This window comes from Bubalus kerabau, chromosome 17 (genome assembly GCF_029407905.1).
Source record: "Bubalus kerabau isolate K-KA32 ecotype Philippines breed swamp buffalo chromosome 17, PCC_UOA_SB_1v2, whole genome shotgun sequence".
Classification (NCBI taxonomy): Eukaryota; Metazoa; Chordata; class Mammalia; order Artiodactyla; family Bovidae; genus Bubalus; species Bubalus kerabau.
This window is the reverse complement of record NC_073640.1, coordinates 18766745-18791307: the sequence shown is the minus strand read 5'-3', so window position 1 is coordinate 18791307 and position 24563 is coordinate 18766745. Positions and strand designations below refer to the sequence as shown.

Sequence of the window (24563 nt, the reverse complement as noted above, 5' to 3'; positions counted from 1 at the left end):
TTGGACATGCCATGTAGCATGCAGAATCTTAGTACCTGACCAGGGATGGAACCCATGCCCCTTGCAGTGGAAGCCTAGAGGCTTAACCAATGGACTGCCAGAGAAGTCCCTGAAGTAGATTTTTTTCTATAGATGTTCTTTTTCTAGGCCTATTATTTTTTTTGTATTATAATTGGTTTACTGTGTTGTATAGTCTCAGTTGTACTATAAAGTACCATAAAGTGATTTAACCATACATGTACAGATATCCATTCTTTTTCCGATCCTTTTCCCATAGAGGTTATCACAGAATATTTTCCTGTGCTTAACAGAAGGTCCTTGTTGATTATCTTTTTTTTTCTTTTTTTAATAATTTGGCTGTGTAGGGTCTTAGGCACATGGGATCTTCATCACTGCATGTGGCATCTTTCATTGCAGTACGTGGGCTCTAGGTTGTGGCGCTCAGCTTCTCTAGTTGTGTTGCACAGGCTTCCCTCTAGTTGTGCATGGATTCAGTAGTTATGGCAAGCTAGTTTAGTTGCCCTTCAGCATATGGGATCATAGTCGCTCAACAAGGGATCAAACCCACGTCCCCTGCATTGGAAGACAGATTCTTAATCACTGGATCACCAGGAAAGCCCCAGATTATCTATTTCATATGTAGTAGTGTGTATATGTTAATCCCAGTCTCCTAATTTACCCCGCTACCTTTCCCCTTTGGTAACCTAAGTTTGTTTTCTAAGTCTGTAAGTCTGTTTCTGTTTTGTAGATAAGTTCTTTTGTATCATTTTTTTAGATTCCACATAAAATGATATCATATTATATGTGTCTTTCTCTGACTGACTTCATGTAGTATGATGATCTCTGGATCCATCCATGTTCCTGCAGATGCCATTATTTCATTGTTTCCATGGCCAATATTCCCTTATATACGTGTACCGTGTCTTCTTTATCCATTCATCTGTCAGTGGACATTTTTGTTGTTTCCACATTTTGGCTGTTGTTAATAGTGCTGTGGTGAACATTGGGGAACATTATCTTTTTGAAGTATGGTTTTCTCCTGATATATGCTCAGGGATTTGGATCATATGATAGCTCTATTTCTACTCTTTTAAGAAACCTCCGTGCTGTTTTCCTTAATGACTGTACCAATTTCCATTCTCACTGGCAGAGTAGGAGAGTCACCTTTTCTCCACATTCTTTCCAGCATTTATCATTAGTAGCCTTTTTGTGAGGATGGCCATTCTGACTGGTATGAGGAAATACCTGATTGTAGTTTTTATTTGTATCTCCCTAATGCTTAGCCGGAGAAGGCAATGGCACCCCACTCCAGTACTCTTGCCTGGAAAATCCCATGGATGGAGGAGCCTGGAAGGCTGCAGTCCATGCGGTCGCTGAGGGTCGGACACGACTGAGCGACTTCACTTTCACTTTTCACTTTCATGCATTGGAGAAGGAAATGGCAACCCCCTCCAGTGTTCTTGCCTGGAGAACCCCAGGGACGGGGGAGCCTGGTAGGCTGCCGTCTATGGGGTCGCACAGAGTTGGACACGACTGAAGTGACTTAGCAATAGCAATGCTTAGCCAGGTGACCAATGCTTAGCCACCTGGACTTCCCAGGTGGTGCTAGTGGTAAAGAATCCACCTGACAATGCAGGAGGTGCAAGAGACGTGGGTTTGATCCCTGGATTGGGAAAATCCCCTGGAGGAGGAAATGGCAACCACTCCAGTATTCTTGCCTAGGAAATCCCATGGACAAAGAAGCCTGATGGGCTACAGTCCATGGCACTGCAAAAAGTTGGACACAACTAAGTGACTAACACAACGCTTAGCCATGTTAAGCACCTTTTCATGTGCTTTTTGGCCATGTGTATGTCTTTGGAGAAATGTCTACTTAGATCTCTTACCCATTTTTTGATTAGGTGATTTTTTTTTTTTTTTTGATTGAGCTGCATGAGCTGTCTGTATATTTTGGAGATTAATCCTTTGTCAGTCACTTCATTTGCAAATATTTTCTCCCATTCTGTGGGTTGTCTTTTTATTTCCTCTATGGTTTTCTTTGCTGTACAAAAATATTTAAATTTAATTGGTTCCCATTTTATTTTTGTTTTTATTTTCACTATTCTAGGAGGTGGATTAAAAAAGATATTGCTGCATTCTGCCTATGTTTTCCTCTAAGAGTTTTAGAGTATTTGGTCTTATGTTTACATTTAGGTCTTTTAATTCATTTTGAGTTTATTTCTGTATATGGTATTAGAGAATGTTTTGATTTCATTCTTGTACATGTAGCTGTCCAGTTCACCCAGCTACAAATTGAAAAGACTGTCTTTTGTCCGTTGTATATGCTTGCCTCCTTTGTTCTATATTGATTGACTATAGGTGCATAGTTAATTTCTGGGCTTTCTTTCCTGACCCGTTGATATATAAGTCTGTCTTTATGCCAGTATAATACTGTTTTGATTATTGTAGCTTTATAGTATTGTCTCAGGTCAAGGAATCTGATTCTTCCAGCTCCATTTTTCTTAAGATTGTTTTGGCTATTTGGGGGTTTTGTGTTTCCATACACATCTTAAGGATTTTTTTGTCTATATCTGCAAATGATGCCATTGGTAATTTGACTGATATTGCTTTGAGTCAGGAGATTACCTCAAGTAGTATAGTCTGTTTTTTCTTTTTTTTTTTTTAACTTTGTGTATAGTCTTTTGACAGTATTGATTCTTCCAATCCAAAAACATGATATATCTTTCCATCTATGTTATCGTTGATTTATTTCATCACCATCTTACAGTTTTTGGAGTACAAGTCTTTTGCTTCCTTAGTGGGATTGTTTCCTTAATTTCTCTTTCTGATCTTTCATTGTTAGTGTATGGAAATGCAATGGATTTCTATGCATTAATTTTAACATACTTTTAACTTTATCAGATTCATTCATGAGCTCTAATAGTTTTCTTGTAGCATCTTTAGGATTTTCTACATAAAATGTTAGCTGCAATTAGTGACAGTTTTACTTCTGTTGATTTTCTAATCATTATTGGTATGTGAGCAAACTGCTGAATTTGCTACATGGATCTTGTATTCACCAATCTTATTTTATTCTCTTATTTTAATAATTTGTATATTATCTTGGGCTTCCCATGTATATTTTCCTTTCATTTGAAAATGAAGATAGTCAAGGCTCTTAGTATACACCTGTTTTTCTCTTCTTTTTCTGGTCTTATTGCATTGGCCAACTTGCATTATAGTGCTGAGTACTAGTGGTGTCATCTGGAGTCATTGATTTGTTCATGATCAAACATCATGTTTTATCCAGAAGAGAAATTTATTTTATAATATGTAACAGAAGCTGGCATGATTTACTGGAAGGCTAATACGGCATTCTCTGATTTAGTAGAATGTATGTTTTTCTAATAAACACAAATTATAGATATTTCAAAAATAAAAATGTTTTAAATATCCATAATCACTTTTCCCAGAGATGATCACCATCTGCATCCTGAAAATGGCAAAATTATTCTGAAAATCCCTTAAATCATATGGAAGTTAGAAGAGCTATGTGAAAGTTGCTCATTCGTGTCCGACTCTTTGCAACCACATGGACTATACAGTCCGTGGAATTCTCTACCCACTGGAGTGGGTAGCCTTTCCCTTCTCCAGGGGATTTTCCCAACCCAGGGATCGAACCCAGGTCTCCCGCATTGCAGGCAGATTGTTTACCAGTTTAGCCATAAGGGAAGCCCAAGAATACTAGAGTGGGTAGCCTATCCCTTCTCCAGGGAATCTTCCTGACCCAGGAATGGAACCGGGGTCTCCTTTATGGCGAGAAGATTCTTTACCAGCCGAGCTACCACGGAAGCCCATAAGAGCTATAGAGAGAAGTAAATGGATCTGGGCAGTTCTCTCTGTACATTTATACTGTGAAATGAAATACAGAAGAATACATATGAAAATATAATTCTTTAGCCTGTTTTCTATACTTTTATTGTTGTTACTGAACAACAGATTATATAGCATTCTCTCACAATGCACCAAGCATTATACATATAGTTGAACTCAGGATGTTAAATGTATATGGATCAATTGCAGGATTTACATGATTTACTGACTTGAGCACCTGTGCTTCTGTAAGACTCAACTCCTTCATATAAAATGTACTATATTTTATAAATACCTATTACTGTATATTCACTTAATAGCATTTTTGTTTATATCCATATTTAACATTTCAAAAATGGTATACTTGGTAATAACAAAAATTAAATAAATATAATAGCAAGGGAGAGACCTAGGATTCTCATGTTCCAAGAAAATATATTGTCTATTCTAAATCTTTTCAGAAGATGGACAACCAATGTCAGCTAAACAGTAGAATAATAAATTGATACATGTTCAACTTCATGTGGGAAATTTAGCAAAAATTTTTTGAACATGAATCTAATCAAGGGAAACAAATATGATATATAAAATCTATGTCAGCCAAGCTTTTAAAATGCTGTCGTTCATAGGTCTTAGAAACTCCTTCCTCCTTTCCACATAAGTGAACCTCAGAAACCAAGTAAAATACCAAATGAGAGTGATACATAATGATCATTTTTCATATACTGTAGAGTTTGATATGGTTCTAAAGAGTGAAAGAGAATCATGGATTGCCTGAATTCAAATTCCTTTTGTATATAGCCATTATAGTTAGGGTATTTAAACAGACTTACTCAGGTTTTTTTTCCTACAGTACATAAGCTGAACTCATGGCCTTTCCCACAGTAGATACAGTCTCTCCACATCTTCAGCAACTTATTGTTTGTTAGCATGAGTATCCTAACATGAGAATCACCATTTATTAGTGATATTTTCTATAAATTTTCATTATCATAGGTATGCTATTACACTGATGTTTTAAATCCATCATTATCCCCAAAAGAAAATTTTGTCTCACATTCCAGTAATGGTAAAGTAAATTTGAGTAATAAGCTTAAATCTTAAATTGGGTCATTTCAGGTCACTCAAGGCCAAGAAAGACCTGACATGAGAAAAGGTTTTAGCTTTATAGAAGCACTAACTGTTTTACATCTGCTTTTTCTTTCAGAGTAATTTTTGTCCTCTGCTTAATAAAAGGTTTAATAGGTGATTATGTATACATTCCTGGTTTAATCTTATTTTAATTATTTTCACTGATGGGATAATTCCCTTTTTTTAAGGTATGTAATTACCTTAACACAGCATGTTGTCAGGCTTTTCCTAAAAAGGAAAATGTAGTTGGTTCTTCTGTCTCACAGGTATTCAAGTACAGAGGATTTCTTACCTTTCAGGAACCAATGAATATTTCATAGATTTTAGAATATGGTATAAACATGAAATATAGCTGGTGACAGGACGATTTGTTTTCCTTGATTGAATTTTATTAGTATCCCCAATTCTAAATGAATCTGACTGATATTTATCTAAAATACTGATGACTCAACTTGTCCAAAGGAGTCACCTTGTTAGAAGAAACATTTCTTTTTTTTTTTTTTATTGAAGGATAGTTGCTTTACAGAATTTTGCTGTTTTCTGTCAGACTGCACCATGAATCAGCCACAGGGATACATATATCCCCTCCCTTTTGAACATGCCTCCCATCTCCCTCCCCACCCCACCCCCTAGGTTGATACGGAGCCCCTGTTTGAGTTTCCTGAGCCATACAGCAAATTCGCGTTGGCTATTTATTTTGCATATGGTAATGTAAGTTTCCATGTTACTCTTTCCATACATTTCACCCTCTACTCCCCTCTCCCCATGTTCATAAGTCTGTTCTCTATGTCTGTTTCTCCATTGTTGCCCTGTAGATAAATTCTTCAGTACCATTTTTCTAGATTCTGTATATGTGTGTTAGAATACGGTATTTATCTTTCTCTTTCTGACTCACTTCACTTTGTAATAGGTTCTAGGTTCATCCACCTCATTAGAACTGACTCAAATATGTTCCTTTTTATGGCTGAAAAATATTCCATTCTGTATATATACCACAACTTGTTTATCCATTCATTTGTCAGTGGACATCTAGGTCACTTCCATGTTCTAGCTATTGTACATATTGCTGCAGTGAACAGTGGGATACATGTGTCTCTTTCAATTTTGGTTTCCTCAGGGTATATGCCTAGGAGTGGGATTGCTGGGTCATATGGTGGTTTTAGTCCTAGTTTTTAAAGGAATCTCCATACTGTCTTCCATAGTGTCTGTATCAATTTACATTCCCACCAACAGTGCAAGAATCTTCCCTTTTCTCCGTGAAAAGATGCTCAACATCGCTCATTATTAGAGAAATGCAAACCAAAACTACAATGAGATAACACCTCACACCAGTCAGAATGGCCCTCATCAACAAGTCTACAAACAGTAAATGCTGGAAAGGGTATGGAGAAACATTTCTTTAATAATGTTTAAAGCACTTGAGAAGTTCTTCTGTAGGAATTGGCTATATGGAGAGTGGTTGCTAATGGGGATGGGATTCTTTATGAGGATGATTGGAATTTAGTAGGGCTGATGATTGTACGGCTTTGTGAATGTACCAAAGACTGCTAAATTGAACACTTTAAAATGATGAATTTTTTGGTAAATTGTCTCAGTTAAAAATAAGTCAATTAAAGAACCGGACTCACAAAAGTCTCACTGTTTTATATATACTTTGATTTTGTATAAATATTTCACTAAGTTCAGTCACTCAGTCGTGTCCAACTCTTTGCAGCCCCATGGACTGCAGCACACTAGGCTCCCCTGTCCATCACCAACTCCTGGAGCTTGCTCAAACTCTTGTCCATAGAGTCAGTGATGCCATCCAACCATCTCATCCTCTGTCGTCCCCTTCTCCTCCTGCCTTCAACCTTTCCCAGCATCAGGGTCTTTTCAAATGAGTCACATTGATTCTTTGCGTCAGGTGGCCAAGTATTAGAGTTTCAGCTTCAACATCAATCCTTCCAATGAATATTCAGGACTGATTTTCTTTAGGATTGACTGGTTTTTTCTCCTCAATCAAACCAGATCAAACGAGATCAAATATCTCACTAACCAACATATTTACTGACCTTAACCATAATACTAGGGCTTCCCAGGTGGCACTAGTGGTAAAGAATCCGCCTCCAGTGCAGGAGACATAAGAGTCATGGGTTTGATCCCTGGGTCAGGAAGATCCCCTGGAGGAGGAAATGGCAACCCACTCCAGTATTCTTGCCTGGAGACTCTCATGGATAAAGGAGCATGGTGGGCTACAGTTTATAGGATTGCCAAGAATTGGACACAACTGAGCATCTGAGTACACAAAGCACACAACTGTAACACTTAAAGTTTACACTTACTGCTCACACTGAAGACTCACCATCACTGGGAATGTCAGAAGATTCAACATCTTCTGAAGGTGTCCTCAAAGAGGATCCCAAAACTGTCCTCAACAATGACATTGAAGTAAGTATAGAGCATCACGAGGAGCTTGCTTGGGGGACACAAGATTTGTGAGTGCTGTGGGATTATTCTTTTATAAAAATCAGTGGTAGTAACTAATTACATTCAGTTTTTCTTGTGCAGCAATCCCAGGCTACTCTGGGCCTCGTGAGGTATCTCATGAGGCAGCCCAGAAAAGTATTTGGCCCTCCTCAGAGTCAGATTCTTCACAAGGGTGCCAGTAGACTGCATCTCCATTTTCCTGTGCTTCTAACACATTTGATTACTTCAAAAATAGAGGACCTGAGGAGAAAGATGACCATGCTTAACAATAAATTAAGCTTTTAGTGTTTATTTTATTGTTAAAAAACATTACCTATTATCTTTTACTTTAAAAATATTTATTGAGGGCCCATTCTACTGAAGCAGATTCTGAGTGCTGAGGATACAGAGTGAATGAGAGAGATAAATTTAGAATGAGTAGACAGTCAACAAGCAAATCATAAATAAAAAAATAAAGTATTGCTAAATCTGCATAGTTATTTGAAGTAGGTGATGTAGAGTGACTGGTAACTACAAGAAAATGTTGTTTCCTGCCTACTACAAAAATCTACATACAAATCAAACTACTTAAAACCCTGCCCACCAAGAGATAACCACTGTTAGCCTCGGCTGCATATCCTTCCAAACCCTGCTCTGTGTGCTCAGGAGTATGTATAAAGATGTATGTGACGTTTTGTATATATTGTAAAACAAAATCATACTGCTTTTTTCATTTAACATATTATGAACTATTTTGCATGTCAGTAATACTACTTTTATAATGCTGTTTTAACAATTATAAAATATTCTATTTGGTTAATTTAATCAGTTTTCAGTTATTGGATGCTGGGAGTGTATTTCATAACTCAAAAAATCACATGAAAGGATGTCGTATTTAGCTGATGCGCACATAATTAAAAATATTATTCATTTATAATGTTGAATGATACAAGTTTCTCTCCATCGCTGCTAAGATGCATACTTTTCATTTTTCTGGTTTGGTTTGTTGTTTGGGGTTTGTTTGGGTTTTGTTTGTTTTATTGTCGTTTTGACTGCATTGCAAGGCATGTAGGATCTGTAGTTCCCCGACCAGGGATTGAATCTGATACTCAACCAGAAGTGCAGAGACTTAACCCCTGGACCACCAGTGGAGTCCTGGATGTTTTTTTTTTAATCTTCTATCTACCCCCTGGGTACCTAGCACAAGGCAGAATCTTCAGCTGTTGACTTTTTTCCCCTGTATTTCTTTCCTCAGCTATTGCATTCATATTTACAGCACAGGTTTCTTAAATTCTAGTTGATAAACGCCTATATCTTTATCTCAAAGCTTGTCATCTCTGCCACATGGCTGTCTGACCATCCCCCCAATCTTGTCAGAAACCAAACTTAATCATACCTGCTTGACTCTTCAAAGCCAACTCTTCCTCACAATTTCGCTATTTATTACAAAGATATCATTATGGCCCCAATCATTTTAGCTTAGAAAAGTTCAATTACCTTTGACTCCACGAAGCAGGTACAGTCTTCTTTCATAATGTAATTTTCAGGCATCTTTTCCATCAACACTGCCACCTCCCTAGTTCAAGACACTTTCTGCTTAGCCTGAATTATTATTTTAACAGTTTCCTTCTTGATTTTTTTTTTTAATTTGGTAACTGCTTCCTTTCAATTCTGCCTATATCCTCTGGATCTTGCTCCATCAATTATCCCCCCTTTGTCTTCAGAATCTTCTCATACTACCCTCTTTTCCCTCCAATCTTTATTTAAATATGTACAAGTCTCCCTGAACTTAAAGATGTTTTTGTGACTCTGGACAGCTGTCTCTACCTTATTACCTGTAATTTACCCTTAATCTGCCACAGTCTGGCTTCAGGCCATCATACTCTACTAAACCTCTCATTCGGTCCCTCTACTTGATAAATCCAGTAGATACTTAACAGTGTTTGTGTCACCAAGTTTTTGTCCACGTTTGCTGTTGATAACTTACTCCTAAAACTTTTCTGGTTCTCTCTATATTCTAACTATTCCTATACCATCTCTTCTGAGAACTCTTCTTCATCTTGGCCACTTTAAATGCTGATATTTCTTAGGGTTCCGTGCTCAGCCCTTGTTCTCACTCTGCATATTCTTCACCTACTTTGGCTACTTCAGTTACCATTTAGAAGCTGAGCACTTCTAAATCCTGGGATCTGGGGCTCACACTTGTGTGTATAACTGCCTGGTGCATCTTCCCCTGGGTGCTCTACCAATGGCACCGCAAACCTGAAACTATCTCCTCTTCCCTAAAACTGTCCTTAGTTTTCTGTTTATCTCAGATGGTTTTACCATCATTCACCCAGTCATTCAGATCAGAAATATTGGCAGCCATTTTTCATTTCCCTTTCATTTCATCCTTCCCTTTCCCCTCATCCAGCTCATCACTGCATTGTACAGTATTCACAACTAAACAAGAACTAGTGTAATTTCCTAACCAGTCTTTGTTCCTCTGTGTGTATACCTCATAAGTTGTGGTGTGTCCATGAATTCCTTACACTGAAAGTCTCAATATTCTGTTTATATCATTACCCAACTAACAAACAAAAGGACCATTATATTTCACTTTACATAATTTAAAACACAAATATAATACATAGAAAGAAAAATGTTGCAGTGGCCACCAAATTAGCTCATGTAAGGAATGCCTTTGACTAAAGATAAAGTAAAACATGACAGGATCTTTTCTAGCCACTTATTTGGCAGGAACTTACCAGTCAGTCTTTCATCGCATTAAGTTTGACCTTTTCAGTTGGCCTTGCTCTGCTGAAGATGCTTGCTTCCTCTTTTCATTCAAGAAATGTTTACTTTTTGCCCACTGACTCTCAGAGCTTAGCTGCTATTAGGGGAATAAAAGTGTTGCTTTGCCCAGAGCTCAAGTGAACTTTACTCTGGACATTATCATCTCTTTTCATATATATATATACACATACACCTATACATATTACCTTAGCTTAAGATTTAGCATTTAGCATTTACCTTAGCATTTAGCATTTACCTTAGCATTTAGCAATAGCTGGGCAGCATGGATTTCAGAGCAACAACTCATAAAAAGAAATATTTTATTCTTTTTAGAGAATTCTTAATTGACTTATTTGTATCTCTTCTTAATTTGTTTTTTTTTTTTTTTCTGTGTGTAGAACTGCCTTTCTTAAGATTTACACAGAAAGACAGACATATCCCCAAATTGAAGCTCCTTTCCTTCCTTGTGAGCCTAGGCTGATAATGAAATTGGAGAATTAAGAGAAAGAGAGTTATGGACCATCTAGAAACACAGAATTCACTGGGTATAGAAATGACTAAAGTAGACCCACAAGCTCTTAGAGCAGCCAGGAAGAAAATCAAGCTTAAAGGTTAAATGGTCCATCAGCTACCTTTCTTAATGAGAAATAAGACAGATGCACACAACATATTAACAGTAACAGCTTAAAATAACCCAGTTTTTCAAATGGTAGCCAGTTTTATAGCCATGAAGAGACATTAAAACCAACCTCAAGGCTGCACACTGAAAGTGTAAATATTGGCCTGTTCAGAGAAGAGGCCTCTGATACTGTGCGTTTTGCATATTATGTCAGTTAAACATTTCCTATGGATATTTTTTGTGGTTTAAAATTTTCTGCACACATTGTGTGAAATGGAGAAGACAAGTGTCAAAACCATTGAATTTGTACTTTTTTTTTGGCGGGGGGCGGGGGGTGGGGGGGTGTGGTTTGGTTTTTGCCATGCCGCACAGCATGCAAGATCTTAATTTCTGACCATTGCTCCCTGCAATGGAAGCACAAAGTCCTAACTACTGGACTGCCAAAAAACACCTTATTTTTTATTAACAGCTTTACTAGGCAGTAATTCACTTACTATGTACAATTCAGTGGCTTTTAGTGCACTCACAGAGTTGTGCATGCATCACCACAATTTTAGAATATTTTCTTTGTCCTAAAAAGAAGCAACCTGCCTTAGCCACAACTCTCCAATCTCACTGGCCCTAAGAAATGACTCATTTTATCTCACATTTGCCTATTCTTAGCATTTCATATAAATGCAGTCATATAATATTATTACATAGTAGTCTATGACTGGCTTGTTTGACTTGGCTTGTGTTTTCAGGGTTCAAGTATATGGTAGAATCTATCAGTACTTCATTTGTTGTTGAATAATATTTCATTGTATGGATACACCACATTTCATTTAGTCATCAGTTGGTATGTTTTCAAGTTATTTCTACTTTGGGGCTATTTTGAATAACAATGCTGTGAACATTCATATACAAGTTTTTGTGTGGACATATTTTTCTCCTATTAAAATATACCTAGAAATGGAATATACTTAGAAATAGAACTCTTTGTTGAACCATTTGAGGAACAACCAGACTGTTTTCTAAAGCATTTGTACTATTTTACATTCCCATCAGCTATGTATGAATTCCAGCCTTTCCATAAACTCACCAGTATTTGTTATTACCTGTCCTTTCTATTGTCGCTATCCTAATAGGTGTGAAGTGTTAGCACACTGTGGTTTACAGTTTCCTGACACGTGATGAGGTTGAGCTTCTTTTTGTGTGCTTACTGGCCATTTGTGTATCTTGCTTGGATATTTATCCACTTTGATCCTTTACCCATTTTTAAAATTGAGTTACTTGTCTTTTTATTGTTGAGTTATAATAATTCCCAACAATATGTGTGTTGGTGAGTATACTTCTTCTCTGTCTATTCTGTTCCAATGATCTGTTTCCCACCTTTGTGGCAGTACTACATGTTTTAATAACTGTTGGTTTATAATGAATAGTGAATTAGTGTAGCATAAATCCTCAAACTTTATTCTTCTTTACCAACATCATTTTGGCCATTCTAGGTCCTTAACATTATCTGTAAATTTTCAGGATCAGTTTTTCAATTTCTCAGGGAAAAGTCTCCTGAGATTTTGATTGACATTACATTGAATCTGTAAATCAATATGGGGATAATTAACATCTTAATATCAAATTTTCTGCCCAATATCAAGTCTTCTGTCCATAACTGCTATGTGTGTGTATGTGTCCTTTTTTTTTAATTTAGGTCTTTAATTTTCTCAGCAGTATATTATAGTTTTCAGTTTACAGGTCTTGTGCATCTTATATCACTTTCCTAAGTATTGCATTTTTTATTGCTTTCTCATTCATATATTTGTACTGAAACTGATGATTGTTGTTTGCTAGCGTATAGAATACAGTTGACCTTTGTATATTGATCTTGTATTCTACCACCTAGTTAGCCCTATGTGCTTATTATTTCTAGTAGTTTTTTGTAGATATTAATAGGATTTTCTAAATAGGTGGTGAGAAAATTTATGAACAAACACAGTTTTTTTTTTCTTTCTTTCCAGTCTTGTTAGCCTTTTATTCATTTTTCTCACCATTTGCAATAGCTAGAATGCAATACAATGTTGAATGGATGTGGTGAGGGTAGATATCTTTGTCTTGGAGGAACCATGCTACTAGGAGAACAGCATTCAGTCTTGAACTGTTAGTATGATGCTCATTGTACTTTTTCTGTGGATGCCTTTTATCACATTGAGAAACTTCCTTCTGTTCCTAGTTTGCATCGGGAATGGATATTGGATTTTGTTAAATATTTTTCTACTTTTATTGAGATGATCATGTGGTTTTCCTTTTTTTATTAATCTGCTGAATTAAACTGATTTATTTTAAAATATTAAAGCAACTTTGCATTCCTGCAATATATCCTACTTGATCATGATTTTTTTATCTTTTTACTCTATCTGTAGTCCTCACTTTGAGAGATACTTAGTTCACTGAAACATGTCCATGTCAGAATCGTGTCGTATCTTTTCATGGTTCCTTGGATATCATGAAGCGGAGACATGATTTCAAAATGCATGAATTTGAGTGAACTCTGTATCGGGCAAAGCATAATCTGAATCTACTGTTGAATTTGATTTTCTAGAATTTTGTTAAGATTTTTTATATCTGTGTTCATGAAGAATATTGGTCTATAGTTCTCTTCATAATATCTTGGTCTAATCTGATGTATATAATGTGGCTTCATGGACTATTTTCTCAAGAGTTTGTGTAGAACTGTTATTATTTCTTCTCTAAATTTTTGGTAGAATTCATCATTCAAACCATTTTTACCTGAAGTTTTTCAGGGTTTTTTAGAAGGCTTAAAATTACAATTCAGATTTCCTTATCTTCTGAATTAGCATTGGTTGCTTGTGGCTTCCAAGGAATTTGTTCATTTCATCTAACTTATCTATTATATTGGCATGAAATTTTCATAACATTCCTTTATTATTCCTTTAATATCAGTAAAATCTGTTGTGATGTTACCTGTCTCATTTTTGTTATTTGTAATTTCTGTCTTCTCTCTTTTTTAAAAAAATAACCATTCTAATTGGAAGTTTATTAGTTTTAAAACTGTTCTTCCCAAAGAAACTGACTTTTGGTTTTATTGATTTTTACTGTTTTTCTGTTCTTCACTTCACTGCTTTCCTCTTTGTTACTGTTTCCTTTCTTCTACTTATTTTAAATTTTATTTGCTTTTATATGTCGAGTTTCTTAGGATCATTGATTTGAAATCTTTCTTCTTTTCTAATAAAGTGTTTAGTGCTATAAATTTCCCCTTAACACTGGTTTAGTGACATACTGCAGATCTTGCTGTGCTGTCTTTATTTTCATTCACTTCAAAGTACTTTGTGATTTCTCTTCTGCTTTCTTCTTTTGCTCATATTTATTTAGTGGTGTTAAATTTCCAAATATTTGGAGATTTTCCAGATATCTTTTATTGATTTCTTTTTTTCTACTCTTCCAGTTTTATGAGACATAACTGACATATACTGACATTATGTCAGTTTAAGGTTTATGGTATTATTTGATAAATGTATATGTTGGAAAATGTTTACTACATTGAGGTAGTTCAGTTCAGTCACTCAGTCATGTCCAACTATGCAACTCCATGGACTGCAGCACGCCAGGCTTCCTTGTCCATCACCAACTCCCGGAGCTTAATCAAACTCATGTCCATCAAGTCAGTGATGCCATCCAACCATCTCATCCTCTGTTCTCCCCTTCTCCTCCCTCCATCAATCTTTCAAAGCATCAGGGTTTTTTCCAGTGAATCAGTTCTTCACATCAGGTGGCCAAAGTACTGGAGTTTCAGCTTCAACATCAGTCCTTCCAGTGAATATTCAGGACTGATTTCCTTGAGGATGGACTGGTTTGATCTCCTTGCAGTCCAAGAGACTCTCAAGAGTCTTCTCCAACCACAGTTCAAAAGCATCAGTTCTTCAGTGCTCAGCTTTCTTTATAGTACAACTCTCACATCCATACATGAGTACTGGAAAAACCAAGGCTTTGACTAGATGGAACTTTATGGACAAAGTAATGTCTCTGCTTTTTAATATGCTGTCTAGGTTGGTCATAACTTTCCTTCCAAGGAGTAAGCGTCTTTTAATTTTTCATGGCTGCGATCACAATTTGCAGTGATTTTGGAGCCCAAAAAAATATTCTGTTTCCATTGTTTCTCCATCTATTCGCCATGAAGTGATGGGACCAGATGCCATGATCTTAGTTTTCTGAATGTTGAATTTCAAGCCAACTTTTTCACTCTCCTCTTTCACTTTCATCAAGAAGCTCGTTAGTTCTTCACTTTGTGCCATAAGGGTGGTGTCATCTGCATATCTGAGGTTATTGATATTTCTCCCAGAAATCTTGATTCCAGCTTGTGCTTCATCCAGCCTGGCATTTCACATGATGTACTCTGCATGTAAGTTAAATAAGCAGGGTGACAATATACAGCCTTGATATACTCTTTTTCCGATTTGGAACCAGTCTGTTGTTCCATGTCCAGTTCTAACTGTTTCTTCTTGACCTGCATACAGATTTCTCAGGAGGCAGGGAAGGTGGTCTGGTGTTCCCATGTCTTGAAGGATTTTCCACAGTTTGTTGTGACCCACACAAAGGCTATGGCATAGGCAATAAAGCAATAGTACATATTTTTCTGGAACTCTCTTTTTTGATGATCCAAAGGATGTTGGCAATTTGATCTCTGGTTCCTCTGCCTTTTCTAAATCCAGCTTCACATTTTTAAGTTCACATACTATTGAAGCCTGGCTTGGAGAATTTTGAGCATTACTTTTCTAGTGAGAGATGAATGCAATTGTGCGGTAGTTGGAACATTCTTTGGTATTGCCTTTCTTTGGGCTTGGAATGAAAACTAACCATTTCCAGTCCTGTGGCCACTGCTGAGTTTTCCAAATTTCCAAATATGCTGGCATATCGAGTGCAGCACTTTCACAGGATCATCTTTTAGGATTTGAAATACTTCAGCTGGAATTCCTTCACCTCCACTAACTTTGTTTGTAGTGGTGCTTCCTAAGGCCTGTTTGACTTGGCATTGAAGGATGTCTGGCCCTAGGTGAGTGATCACACCACTGTGGTTATCTGAGTCATGAAGATCTTTTTTGTATAGTTCTTCTGTGTATTCTTGCCACCTCTAATATCTTCTGCTTCTGTTAGGTGCATACCATTTCTGTCCATTATTGTGCCCATCTTTGCATGAAATGTTCCCTTGGTATCTAATTTTCTTGAAGAGATCTCTAGTCTTTCCCATTCTGTTGTTTTCCTCTATTTCTTTGCATTGATCACTTCAGAAATCTTTCTTATCTCTCCTTGCTATTCTTTGGAATTCTGCATCCAAATGGGTATATCTCTCCTTTTCTCCTTTGCCTTCCACTTTTCTTCTTTTCATAGCTATTTGTAAGGCCTCCTCAAACAACCATTTTGCCTTTTTGCATTTCTTTTTCTTGGGAATGGTTTTGATCACACCTTCCTGTACAATATCACAAACTTCCATCTGTAGTTCTTCAGGCTCTGTCAGATCTAATCCCTTAATCTACTTGTCACTTCCACTGTATAATCGTAAGGGATTTGATTTAGGTCAAACCTGAATGATCTAGTGATTTTCCCTACTTTCTTCAATTTAAGTCTGAATTTGCAATAATATATTATCTCACATAATTGCCATTTTCTTCTTAATATGGTTAAAACGTTAACGCATAGCAGCTTTCTTGATGGCTCAGATAGTAAAAAATCCATCTGCAATGCAGGAGATCTGGGTTTGATCCCGGGTTGGGAAGATCCCCTGGAGGAGGGTATGGCAATCCACGCCAGTATTCTTGCCTGGAGAATCCCCATGGACAGAGGAGCCTGGCAGGCTACAGTCCGTGGGGTCTCAAAGAGTTGGACATGACTGAGCAACTCAGCACAGCACATAGTATTATTAACTGTAGTCACCATGCCATACGTTGGATCCCCTGAACTTAATCATCTTATAACTGAAAGTTGGTGCCCTTTGACCAACATCTCCCCATTTCCCCCGCCCTTCAGCCACTGGCAACCACCATCCCACTCTCTGTTTCTGTAAGTTCATACCATATATAAGCAATATCATACAGTGTTTGTCTTTCTGCATCTGATTTATTTCACTTAGCATAATGTCCTCTAGATTCATCCATGTTGTCACAATGGCAGAATTTTCTTCTGTTCTTTAAGGCTTAATATTCCAGTATATGTGTATACCACATTTTCTTTATTCATTCCTCCATTAATGGACACTTAGATTGTTTTCATATCTTGACTGTTTTTGCTACAACAAACATGTGAGTTTAACTCTCTTTGAGTTCTTGATTTCAATTATTTTCAATATATATCCAGAAGTGGGATTGCTATATGGTAGTTCAGTTTTTAGTTTTTTGAGGAAGCTTTGTATTTTACATCTGCTTATTCATTACCAGCATATTGAAAAGCAGAGACATTGCTTTGCCAACAAAGGTCCAATATAGTCAAAGCTATGGACATGACTGTTTTTCCAATAGTCATGTATGGATGTGAGAGTTGGACCATAAGGAAGGCTGAGTGCTGAAGAACTGATGCTTTTGAACTGTGGAGTTGGAGAAGAGTCTTGAGAGTCCCTTGGACTTCAAGGAGATCAAACCAATCAATCCTAAAGGAAGTCAATCCTGAATATTCATTGGAGGGACTGATGCTGAAGCTGAAGCTCCAATAGTTTGGGCACCTGATGCAAAGACCTGACCATTAAAAGATACCCTGATGCTGGGAAAGATTGAAGGCAGGAGGAGAAGGGGATGACAGGACAGAATCGTTGCATGGCATCACCAACTCAATGGACATGAGTTTGAGCAAGCTCCGGGAGATGGTGAAGGACAGGGAAGCCTGGCGTGCTGCAGACCATGAGGTTGAAAAGAATAGGACACAACTGAGCAACTGAACAACAAAATATCATTAACAGGCCTTCAAGGTGGCTCACTGGTAAAGAATCCACCTACCAGTACAGGAGACACAGGAGATGGGGGTTCGTTCCCTGGGTTGTAAAGATCCCCTGGACAAGGAAATGATCACTCACTCCAATATTCTTGCCTGGGAAATTCCATGGTAGTGGAGCCTGGCAGGCTACAGTCCATGGGGTTGCAAAGAGTCAGATATGACTTAGCGACTAAACAACAATGTCTTTAACACTACACTGTGTTGTTTAATTATCAGTTATCTTTAAAGAGACTTAAATAACGGAAAATTTTTCTATTTGCCTGCGTATTTCACATTTTCACTGCTCATCATTTATTTTTGTAAATGCACATACTCCTCTGGTGTTTTTTTCTATCTGCCTGATAGATTGTTTTTAACATTTATTATAGTACATAAGAAAAATATTGGCATAAATGAGTATATATGTATTATTATAGGGCTTCCCTGGTAGCTTAGACGGTAACGAATTTGCCTGCAATGCAGGAGACCCCGTTTTGATCCCTGAGTTGGGAAGATCCCCTGGAGAATATGATCCACTCCAGTAGTCTTGCCTAAAGAATTTCACGGACAGAGGAGCCTGTTAGTCTACAGTCCATGGTGTCACAAAGAGTCAGGTACGACTAAGTGACTAACACTTTCACTTTCATGTATTATTAATCATTTAGTTAAAGAAACCATACATTAAAAAGCAAAATAAAAGGCTGGGGTGACATGTTTGGAACATATCAGAATAATAACATCACATATAATAATAACAGCAGATATTGAAAATGTTCTTTGCTATGTTCTGGGCACTATATTAAACCATAAACCATTTATCATTTATTTTCTCGTTTAATCCTTACAACAGCCATTTTAGGTAATGTACTGTTTTTGCCCTCATTTTACAAGTAAAAATATGAGAATCCCAGGTAGGGGCTAATGCTCTTAACAATCAGAGATCTAAATACCAATAATTAAAAAAATTAAAGTGCCAGTTCTTAAAAGAAATATGAATAGATAATAAACATAAAGGTAATACTCAGCATCTCTCATAATCAGGAAAGTGAGATACTTTTTCATTTACCCAATTGGCAAAAATAAGCAGTGTTACTAATATTGGCAGGATAAGAAAGATATACTTGTATACTACTAGACGTATAAATTGGTACATTTTTTAGAAGACCATTTAGCTTTCCCCGTTGATATTTAAAATATGCATATCCTTTGACTAGATGACTTTATTTGGAAACCCTTATACAGATTCTCAATGAAAAATAATGTGTGTGTGTGTGTGTGTGTGTGTGTGTAATGGGGAACAGTTGAAGACAACCTGATTATCAGTATCAGGGCGTTAAAACCGAATGATGACTTAGGTATATAATGGAGTAAGCATTGAAAAGGACATGCATGTGGGGAAACAGGCAGCTTGATGTTCTGCTGCTGAGGAATATAAATTGGTACAACTTGTCTGGGGGGGATGTTCAAAATAGACATCAAAAGTCCTCATTCAGATTGTATCCCTTTTCCCCATGCGTATGCTATATTATTGAGTAGAAAGAAAAATACTGCAGAATCATACATATAGTAGAACTCAATTGGGGTTGGTTTTTGTTGTTGTTGTTGTTGTTTTTGAAGGATATATGTACTTAAATTTTCTATGTTCCCAGAAGAAGGTTTGGAAAGATGCTCACTATATTGTCAACAGTGATTATCCGTGTAAAGAAAAGATCTAAACTTTTTTAATGCCTCTATTGCTTAAATTTTATAATAACTTTTGAAATAGTTTTTTTTTTAAGTTATATTGGCTGTAATTGTGTAATTGCCAGAAAACATAGAGCAATTGACTCAAAGAAGCAAGACCATTCCCCCCCAAGGATTTCCAAACCTAATGAATCAGTATTGTGTCTTCCTGGGCTTAAATGGAATTTTATTTTTATAGATGTGGGGCTCAACCTATAGGGCTCAGTAGAGCTTAAAAGAACTGAAATTTTTCAGACCGCATGTTGCTGAATACAAGACAAACCTGTTTAGTGAGCATGTAGCCAAGAACTGTGATATGTAGCATTTGTAATCTTTGCAAATTCATATCAGAAGTTAAAATGACATATTAAATTATTCAACTGCAATTAGAGTTTTTGTTGCAGGTTACATTGTGTATTTGAAACTATGGCTAGAGTTGTAATACAATAATGAAATCCTTGCATCCCATTTTGAAAAGGGAAACCAGAGGCAAGTGCTCACTCAGAGTGTTGCCAGTGTGATGCATTGGTCACAGAAGATTGTAGAAAGGCTGCACTGGCTCCCAGGGGTTAAGACTCAGTGCCTTCACTGCCATGGGCCCAGGTTCAATCCCTGCTCAGAAATCCAAGATCCCACAAGCTGCATGGCGTATCCAAAAAGAGAAAAGTCACCTTTATCACTGGTTCTCATGTTTTAATAGTATTTAATAACAAAATAGAGTAGTCTTCATTTCTGTGAAATATGTAGTAAAATTGTTTAGCTAGAAAGGTAGGATGGGTAAATACCTGTTAAAAGGTATTAGGCTGGTGCAAAAGTAATTGCAGTGTTGCATTGTTGAACTTTGCCATTTGATAGTGGAATATATTCTTAAATAAATGTGATTATGTTATACATCATTCTAATGTGCATTTCTTGCTTTATGTATTTTGCTAATGAAATATTGCTGTTTATTTTATATGTATTTTAGGCTAGGGAAATAATGTTAGACAAAAAGCAAATTGGAGCGATTTTCGTATTCAAGTTCAAAATGGATTGTAAAGCAGCAGAGACAACTCGCAACATCAACAGTGCGTTTGGCCCAGGAACTGCTAATGAACATATGATGCAGTGATGGCTCAAGAAGTTTTGCAAAGGAGATGAGCGCAGTGCCTGGCCATTGGAAGTTGACAGTGACCAACTGAGAGAAGCATCAAAGCTGATCCTCTTTCAACTACACAAGACGTTGCTGAAGGACTCAACATTGACCATTCTATGATCGTTTGGCATTTGAAGCAAATTGAAAAGGTGAAAAAGCTTAATAAGTGGGTGCCTCATGAGCTGGCCACAAACCAAAAAATTGTTTAGAAGTGTCATCTTCTCTTATTCTAGGCAACAGCAACAAACTATTTCTCGATCAGATTATGAAGTGTGATGAAAAACAGATTTTAATACACCAACCAGTGTCCACCAGCTCAATAGCTAGACTGAGAAGAAGCTCCAAAGCACTTCTCAAAGCCAAACTTGCACTGAAAAAAGGGTCATGGTCACCGTTTGGTGGTCTGCTGCCAATCTGATCCACTACAGCTTTCTGAATTTCAGCGAAACCATTACACCTGAGAAGTATGCTCAGCAAATTGATGAGATGCACCAGAAAATGCAACACTGCGGCCAGCATTGGTCAACAGAAAGGGCTCAATTCTCCACGACAATGACTGACCACACGTCGCACAACCAACACTTCAAAAGTTGAACTAATATGAAGTTTTGCCTCATCTGCCATATTCTCTTGACCTCTTGCCAATCGACTACCACTTCTTCAAGCATCTCGACAACCTTTTGCAGGGGAAAATGCTTCCACAAGCAGCAGGAGGTGGAAAAGGCTTTCCAAGAATTTGTCAATTCCCAAAGCACAGATTTTTATGCTACAGGAATAAGCAAACGTATTTCTTGTTGGCACAAATGTTTTGATTGAAATGGCTCCTGTTTTTATTAATAAAGATATGTTTGAGCCTAATTATAATGATTTAAAATCCAGAGTCCAAAACTACTATTACGTTTGCACCAACCTAACATTACAAAATAGAATTTTAAAATCAGTTATTAGACAGGAGACAAAGTAGAAATTATTTTTCCTTCTAGTGGAAGAACATTATTATATGTTAGGTCTTGATCAAAGCCAACTCAAAATTTTCCATGTAAATGTTATAATCTTTAAGTTTAAACTATTTGCATTAAAATTTTTTAACTAGGAATGTAATGTGAAGCCAATCATATATTAAGTACATCAAATGAATATTTTGTTTGTGTTCATTACTCTCTTGAACACTAAAAAATTTACCTTTCTTACAATAGAACTTTCTTTTCTAAAATGCCCAAACCCAAAATAATATTTTCACATGAAAAAAGAAATCTGTCTTGATAGTTTTATTTAAAATAATTATTAGAGAAAATTGAACAGTAATAAAATTTAAACATTTTAGCTTATTATTTTTTTTTATTTTTTTAAATTTATTTGATTAGAGGCTAATTACTTTACAATATTGTATTGGTTTTGCCATACATCAACATGAATCCGCCATGGGTGTACACGTGTTCCCAATCCTGAACCACCCCCCCACCTCCCTCCCCATATTATCCCCCTGGGTCATCCCAATGCACCAGCCCCAAGCATCCTGTATCTTGCATCAAACCTGGACTGGTGATTCGTTTCTTATATGATATTATACATGTTGCAATGCCATTCTTCCCAAATCATCCCACACACACACAGAGTCCAAAAGACTGTTCTATACATCTGTGTCTCTTTTGCTGTCTCACATACAGGGTTATCGTTACCATCTTTCTAAATTCCATATATATGCGTTAGTATCCTGTATTGGTGTTTTTCTTTCTGGCTTACTTCACTCTGTATAATAGGCTCCATTTTCATCCACCTCATTAGAACTGATTCAAATGTATTCTTTTTAATGGCTGAGTAATATTCCATTGTGTATATGTACCACAGCTGTCTTATCCATGTAACATAAAGGGACATGAAGGAATTTAAGTATTAGAAAATGCCTAATACAGGAGTATAATCTCACTATTTACTAAAGTTACTTCTGTATTTAAAGAAAATATTTTTACATGGCATGGTGTTGCACTACATAAATAAGAGTGATGATAGTATAAACACTTTTACTAAGACTGAACTGGATGGCAGGAATTGTTCTAAGTGCTTTGCAGTCAGTATTTCATTTATTTTTTATAACAATTCTATAAGTACTTATTACTCAGCTTACAAATAAGGATCTGAGTCTTCAAGAGGTGAAATAACTTTTTTGAGGTCACATAACTGCTAAATGACAGAAACATAATTTGAATCCAGGTAGTCTGATTCCAAAATCTAAATTCATAAGCACATTGCCTATAGAGTAAGATTTTCAAAAGGGAGGACTTCATAGCTATGCAAAATACAATACTTTTTTTTTTTCCTATCTTTTATCTGAGAGGTGCTCAGCCTACTATCCATCTGGGAAGCTAAAATTCTATCATTGTAGACTTACTGCTTTGGGTTTGTAAGACTTCAGGATGTCAGGAATCTCCAGTTAAAATGCAAGTATTCACCTGAGGAATTATACACATCTAATGGGATTATGACAGTGTCCAGGAACTCAGTAATGAAACATGGGTTCACTGGCTGTGGAGCAGCAAAGGAGAGCAGAGAGATAGACTTGGAAACCAAACAAGGAGAGAGAGAGGCCAACGACTAACTAACCTGAGGATTTTTGCCAAAGGCTGAAAAAGGATAGCCAACAATTTAAGCTTTTTATGGCTCGGGACAGCAATTATTAAGACATTGAGATTTGTTTCCTATTTCTTCAGTATAGACCATTTACCATCTCTTTGATTCTAGGAAATACAGCACAGCTGATACTAGTCAGCATTGATATGTTTTATTATTAACTAAATACCTCTGCTTTGTCTCACAGCAATCAGCAGGCCTTTTTACTGGAGAATGTCCCTTGTACTAACGCAAGCTGTGAGGGGGCGCATCGTATGTTTAAAGTCTACTGGGAGCTGATGGACCTAAACCAAATCAGAGATGCGGTGGTTGCCACCTTCTTTGACATTTACGAAGATGTGAGTTCAGAGCTCTTCTGTGTGTTCAGAATCTAATTGCCTTCTACCTTGTCTCACTTTCACTTCACCCTATTTAACCAGACAATAGATGAGATAATGAAAGCAAACGAGTTAATTAAAGAAAACCCCTTTTAATGTTAAATGACAGAAAGAACAAATTAATTGATACCACTGGCTGATCAGAACAGTGAAATATGAAAGCGTCTTTATCTCATTTTATGCCTGTTTAGATGAAACCACTAGAGAATTATGCTCATGGCAGTTGTGCATGTGCTCAAATAGAGAAAACAACAGCCGACAGATGACAGACCCTTAAACCTGAGCAGGATCACAGAAGAATGAGTTCGGTGTGTAGTCTCTCTTAACCAGTGAGCTAGAGGTGGCATCTATTGCCCCAGATTCTTGTGACTGTCCTCAGTTCCAGGTGGCCTGGGAAAGGCACACAGGGCCCTGGTTTTCTGCTTTCTAACGTCAAAAGCCAGTTTTGGGGGAAAAAGTAAATTCTGATAAAAATGCGTTAAATTCCAGAGTTAATATGTCACAATATATCTTTGTAAAATAACTTGATTATTTTAAAAAGTTAAATCTCCATCAGGACAATTATGTCCAACACTAACCCAGTTGGTTTTGTTTGGCTTTTTGTAGGAGGCTGATCTTCAATTACAAGTATCTTCCAGGTGCTTGTTTTCCTCTGTGTCTCTGCTACCAGCTCTTGTATTGTTTCACTTTTTATAAGCAATTTCCAAGCATAAAAGTAATTGGGTAAAAATATAATGAGGAAAAATCAATAGAATTAACTGTAAATCAGCTTTTAATTTCTGTACATAAAAAAAAAAACCATAGATGAAATTTAAAATTGCATCTAAATCTAGGAGATAAATTAGCTATGAAAGAGTTAAATAATTAACATTCTTAACATGCGTGTGTGCGTGCTAAGTGGCTTCAATCAGGTCCAACTCTTTGT

The 24563-nt window shown here is 36.7% G+C and overlaps 1 protein-coding gene across 4 annotated transcripts in view; it reads left to right on the top strand.

The window, feature by feature from the left end:
- Positions 1 to 24563, top strand: part of ITFG1 (integrin alpha FG-GAP repeat containing 1) — a 315997-nt gene that overhangs the window by 214268 nt on the left and 77166 nt on the right. For all 4 annotated transcript variants that reach the window (XM_055552729.1, XM_055552730.1, XM_055552727.1 and 1 more), the window contains exon 11: positions 23449 to 23599. In XM_055552729.1, coding sequence (XP_055408704.1) covers positions 23449 to 23599 — 151 coding nt within the window. The remainder of the gene's footprint in view (positions 1 to 23448; positions 23600 to 24563) is intronic.